Source organism: Bidens hawaiensis, unplaced genomic scaffold, assembly GCF_021521415.1.
Source record: "Bidens hawaiensis isolate Kalapana, Puna unplaced genomic scaffold, B.hawaiensis_p1.1 tig00005061_1, whole genome shotgun sequence".
In the NCBI taxonomy this organism is placed as follows: Eukaryota; Viridiplantae; Streptophyta; class Magnoliopsida; order Asterales; family Asteraceae; genus Bidens; species Bidens hawaiensis.
In genome coordinates, this window is record NW_027491322.1 from 311,051 (window position 1) to 317,045 (window position 5,995).

General features: G+C 41.2%; 1 protein-coding gene across 1 annotated transcript; it reads left to right on the forward strand.

The window, feature by feature from the left end:
- Window positions 1-1,018: 1,018 nt before the first annotated feature.
- On the forward strand, window positions 1,019-5,667 carry LOC143628799 (mitochondrial phosphate carrier protein 3, mitochondrial-like). Its single transcript, XM_077098283.1, has 6 exons — window positions 1,019-1,332; window positions 3,630-3,991; window positions 4,075-4,118; window positions 4,660-4,874; window positions 4,997-5,121; window positions 5,434-5,667. Exons 1-6 carry the CDS (start codon window positions 1,039-1,041, stop codon window positions 5,486-5,488), a joined length of 1,095 nt encoding a protein of 364 aa, XP_076954398.1. The 5' UTR covers window positions 1,019-1,038; the 3' UTR covers window positions 5,489-5,667.
- Window positions 5,668-5,995: the final 328 nt, after the last annotated feature.

The window sequence follows — 5,995 nt, forward strand, 5'->3', positions numbered from 1 at the left end:
AGTTCACGGTTCAGGCTCCGAGTGAGCCGCTAGGGAAGATCGAGATGTACTCGCCTCGGTTCTATGCTGCGTGTACGGTTGGAGGTATTTTGAGCTGTGGACTTACTCATATGGCCGTTACGCCGCTTGATCTAGTGAAATGTAACATGCAGGTAACGGTTTTTGGTTTATTTGACTTCGGATCTGGTTGATTTGGGCTGTTTGTTGTGGTGCGTTTGCTAGGGTTAGGGTTAATGTGGTTTTGGATCTGGTAGGTTGTTACGATTGGGTTAGATCTGTGTTATGTGACTTGTGTACGTAGTTTGGATCTATATACAACTTTGAGTTATCCTGAATAAGCGGTGTAAACGAGCTTAGACTAACGGTAGCTTGATTAGGTCGAGCTCGACTCGTTTTGACTCGCGAGAGCTCGAGCTTGGATCGTCTTGACTCACGAGAGCGAGAACTCGGCTTGTATTGACTCGCGAGAGCTTGAGCTCGGCTTGTTTTGGCTCACGTAAGCTTGAGCTTTTGGCTCACGTAAGCTCGAGCTCGGGTCGTTTTGACTCAGGAGAGCTCAAGCTTGGATCGCTTTGACTTGCGAGAGCTCGAGCTCGCCTCGTTTTGACTCGCGTGAGCTCGAGCTTGCCTCGTTTTTGACCCGCGAGAGCTCGACCTTGGCTTCATTTTGATTTATGAGAGCTCAAGCTTGGATCATTTTGACTCACGAGAGCTTGAGCTTGGATCGTCTTTACTTGCAAGAGCTTGAGCTCGAGCTCGGCTCGTTTTGACTCGCGTGAGCTCGAGCTTGGTGGATCGTCTTGACTTGCTAGAGCTCAAGGTCGCCTTGTTTTGACTCACGAGAACTTGAGTTTGGCTTGTTTTGATACACGAGAGCTCGAGTTTGACTTGTTTTGATACACTACACCAATTTGTTGCCTCGGTAAGTATAAAAGTGTAAAACCACACCTTCCCCTTGATATTCTCGTAACGGAAAAACAACTCCGAGAGAGAATTAGGTCACCGCCGCATCAAATCCCACACTCTCCGATCAAAACCATGGCGGTTTCCGACACCTCTCGTCAATCACTCATCCCTAATTTCATCTACACCTCTTCCATTTCCCCTAGCTACCATCTCACCGGCCACAAATCGAGCCTGACGTCATTTCCGTCCACGTCACCGGTTCATCAGCAGGACAAGTTCACGGTTCAGGCTCCGAGTGAGCCGCTAGGGAAGATCGAGATGTACTCGCCTCGGTTCTATGCTGCGTGTACGGTTGGAGGTATTTTGAGCTGTGGACTTACTCATATGGCCGTTACGCCGCTTGATCTAGTGAAATGTAACATGCAGGTAACGGTTTTTGGTTTATTTGACTTCGGATCTGGTTGATTTGGGCTGTTTGTTGTGGTGCGTTTGCTAGGGTTAGGGTTAATGTGGTTTTGGATCTGGTAGGTTGTTACGATTGGGTTAGATCTGTGTTATGTGACTTGTGTACGTAGTTTGGATCTATATACAACTTTGAGTTATCCTGAATAAGCGGTGTAAACGAGCTTAGACTAACGGTAGCTTGATTAGGTCGAGCTCGACTCGTTTTGACTCGCGAGAGCTCGAGCTTGGATCGTCTTGACTCACGAGAGCGAGAACTCGGCTTGTATTGACTCGCGAGAGCTTGAGCTCGGCTTGTTTTGGCTCACGTAAGCTTGAGCTTTTGGCTCACGTAAGCTCGAGCTCGGGTCGTTTTGACTCAGGAGAGCTCAAGCTTGGATCGCTTTGACTTGCGAGAGCTCGAGCTCGCCTCGTTTTGACTCGCGTGAGCTCGAGCTTGCCTCGTTTTTGACCCGCGAGAGCTCGACCTTGGCTTCATTTTGATTTATGAGAGCTCAAGCTTGGATCATTTTGACTCACGAGAGCTTGAGCTTGGATCGTCTTTACTTGCAAGAGCTTGAGCTCGAGCTCGGCTCGTTTTGACTCGCGTGAGCTCGAGCTTGGTGGATCGTCTTGACTTGCTAGAGCTCAAGGTCGCCTTGTTTTGACTCACGAGAACTTGAGTTTGGCTTGTTTTGATACACGAGAGCTCGAGTTTGACTTGCCAGTCATTTTTTAAGCTTGAGCTCGGCTTTGGTCCGGCTTGTTTATTATTTATTAATTAATCATTAATTTGTATATGTTTTTAATTATTTCATATATTTTGAGAAAAATCGTAAATGAGCTTGAGCTCATCTCGAGCTCATGTAGTACCTTAAACATGTCGAAGCTCGGCTGTTCATCATCATCATCATCGTACTCAGTATATCCCACCAATAGCAAAGCTATAGTAGGGTCTGAGGAGGGTAAGATGTAGATAGCCTTACCTCTACCCCATAAGGATAGAGAGGCCGCTTCCGGTGAGACCCCCGACTCGATAGTAGTTTTGCATCAAGCCTTGGACATAAGGCACATAACACTCAATCATCGGGACACCGGCTGATCGGTGCATGTACCCTTGTCTTTCGGCTATCAACGCCACTACATGATGCCTGATTAACCGTCCGTCACTTTTAACGTTATTTTCACGAGATTAGTAAAATAACGTCAAAATTAGTGCAATTTCACTTTTGCCCACCCGAGGGTTCACACATATATACATCAGTTGAGTGTGAAATTAAAAAATAGAACTCTAAAAGAAGTAAAACATAAAAAATACACAATGCTCAAGCTCGGGATCAATAACTAAACGAGCACTCTTTGAGGCTTGGGCTTGTTTCAAGCTTTTTCTTTTATCTGATCTTAGGTAGCTCGCGAGCGTCTCGGTTCATTTGCATCTCCATTTCTGTTAGATTTGGGGTTTGTGTTTTATTTTTGTAGGGTATTTGATGTTCACCTTTTGATTCACAGTTGTAAGATTTGATCTGTGCAATTGACCATTTTATTTGCTTTTCCGTGTATGAGTATGGCATTTACTAGGGTTATGTTCATAATATCATATCATTTCAGGTCAATTTCTAGAATTCCACTTATAAAACAAACTGGAGGGCAATCACTAATTCATAGTGATCTGTTATCTATGATTGGCTTATCGTTTTACTCAGTTATTTATCTGGTCAACCAGAACTTGATTGAATAAAAATTCAAGTAGAGTTTAGTTTACTTAATTGAGAGTTTGAGTAGTTTTGGGATACTTAGTATTGTAATACTGTACATATTTTAATACTGTACATATTTTAAGGTGCATTAGTTTCATTAGGTGTAAAGTTTGATTTTTTAATAATAGTTCTAGGAATGCGGGTACTTATCAAATTGTATATGCAAGCCTTCATGAAATGGGTGTAGTGATGTGCTTTTTTCATGCAAATTGGGTACATAACGCTGAAAACTGGCAGTGTTGTTTTCATTTATGATCTTATTGGTTTATATCGTGAAAGTAGATGAAATTCAAGGAATGAGATACATTGAATATATTTTTTTTTAAAAAGTGCGTAGAACTTATTTAGCTCTTTCTGAATTCTGACTGTTTAACAGTAAGTGGACATGGTGTCATGAAGTGACGTGCACCACTTAACTTGAGTAATTCTTGTAGCTTAGTTGAATTAGATATTCGGTTTGAATGTCATGGTCTTCTTTTACATGTTCATAACATTAGATCCTTTCAATTCTTTGATGAATATCAGATTGACCCTGTTAAATACAAGAGCATCTCGTCTGGTTTTGGGATACTACTGAAGGAGCAGGGTGTAAGGGGATTCTTCAGGGGATGGGTCCCTACCCTACTTGGTTACAGTGCACAGGGTGCCTGCAAATTTGGGTTCTATGAATTTTTCAAGAAATATTACTCAGACATTGCTGGCCCTGAGTATGCTGCTAAGTACAAGACTTTGATCTATCTTGCTGGTTCAGCATCTGCTGAGGTCATTGCTGACGTGGCTCTTTGCCCCATGGAGGCTGTTAAGGTTCGTGTCCAAACACAACCTGGTTTTGCTAGAGGTTTGGGTGATGGACTCCCAAAGTTTGTTAGATCTGAAGGCGCACTTGGGTATGCATAATATTTTATATATTTTTTCTTTTTTTTACTTATTATTTTCTTTGTTGCATGCTAAGTGATGCTCTATATTATAGGTTGTACAAGGGATTGGTACCCCTTTGGGGACGCCAGATACCATGTAAGTTGAAGCATCCGTGATGCAAAATTTTGTAGTATTTTATACCCTCTTTGTCAATTCAAATTTACAATCCTTCTATCATTATCTTGGTTTTAAAATTTGTGCATCAGAATCGCATAATGCGCTGCGATTCCATGATGCCCCCCTAAATTGCATAATGCGCGATTCGGTCTGATGCACGCATATCTGAGTTAAAGTGAGTTCTGCATAGTATCTTAAGCATAAACTACTTGTGCACATTGGGATACACAAAAAAACTTTTTTGGTGGTACCATAGCTTTTTTTGAATTATTTATCTTTTACTTTTGTATAAAAGTTAACAAGTTAAAATGTTAACTGTAAATATTTTTTTTATACAAGCGCTTTGTATATGTGATTCGTGCTCATCGCGTTGGCGCATCACACATTGGTGTTTTTTTTATCAAAGCACATCAGAGCGCATTATGCATTTTAAAACCAAGATCATCATCACTATCACTAATGTAACACCACCTGAAATTAAGTCAGCAAAAGTTTATCTTTGACTGATTGATATGTGCAGACACTATGATGAAATTTGCTTCATTTGAGACAATTGTTGAAATGCTGTACAAGTATGCGATCCCAACACCAAAGAACGAGTGCAGCAAATCCCTGCAACTTGGAGTTAGTTTTGCTGGTGGATATGTGGCTGGTGTCTTTTGTGCTATTGTGTCTCATCCTGCTGATAATCTTGTTTCCTTCCTTAACAATGCTAAGGGAGCAAGTGTTGGAGACGTAAGTGTTTACGCTTGAGCAGTGTTCTTTATCTGGCATTCTAGTTAGTGGTTCTTGTGTTACTTATAGAAAATAGTTATACAATAATAATGTAACTTTTCTGTTTTTGTTTTTTGTTTCAGGCCGTGAAGAAGCTTGGAGTTTGGGGTCTGTTCACCCGAGGGCTTCCCTTGAGGATTGTCATGATTGGAACTCTCACTGGAGCTCAATGGGGAATTTATGATGCTTTTAAAGTGTTTGTTGGACTGTGAGTTCATCTGACTGTTGTCATTTCACACTTTTAAGTGTTTAAATCTTGGTTTAAACCTCTTGAAACTGGCAAACCAAACCGAAACTAGACTGATCCCATGTTTAGCCATAATTACATTTTATTATGAGTTTGGTTCATGGTCTGGTTTTGGACTGAACCAGTATAAAAATGACACCAAAACTGGACTTTAAAGTACCAGTTTGGTGCCAGGTTCCGGTGCTTTCAGATTTTTGGTTTCAGTCAAGTTAATGCATCTTCGCCAATTTTTGTGTTTTTTGATCTAAACTATTTATTTTGTTTGTTGTACAGACCAACAACAGGTGGTGCTGCACCTGCTCCGGTCGCTGAGGTTGCAAAGGCTTAGGCGTTTGAATGTTTGGCTATGGAGACAGAAATGCTTCTTTTTGTTTACCCTTTTAAGCTGGTCAATAAACATAGGATTCAACGGTAATTTTGGAGAGTTCAACTCTTTGTTTTTGGGAGATTAGTAATGGCTGCAGTGCAGTTTTTAACATGCATTTGGTTCTTTGGTTTACTTGGTATTGAAAGAGGGATTAGTTTCTGTTATCATGAAATGACAAAAGATTGCAATTTCTACCCTTGGGAAATGAGGGGACATAATATGGTTATACTTTTGGACCTTTTTTCATTATCTTATGTTGTTTGCTGTTGATGATGTTATATGAATCATTTATGGTTTAACTTAGAGTTGCACAAATCGAAACCGGTTTCTTGTAGGGAACCACTTCTGAGTTTTGGTCAACAATGTCAAGATTCGGGCAGGGTAGGAACTTGATTTGTTTGGCTGGTTTTTTATCTGTTTTTGTCCAGGTTGGGTCGGGTTTTGGTTTTGGCCGGGTAGAGGTGGAAC

Bases quoted from the DNA above. Each gene is read 5' to 3' on its own strand.
- LOC143628799 (XM_077098283.1), top strand. From the start codon at position 1,039: ATGGCGGTTTCCGACACCTCTCGTCAATCACTCATCCCTAATTTCATC. The intron at 1,333-3,629 runs GTAACGGTTTTT...GATGAATATCAG, and splicing joins TAGTGAAATGTAACATGCAG to ATTGACCCTGTTAAATACAA. The intron at 4,875-4,996 runs GTAAGTGTTTAC...TTTTTGTTTCAG, and splicing joins AGGGAGCAAGTGTTGGAGAC to GCCGTGAAGAAGCTTGGAGT.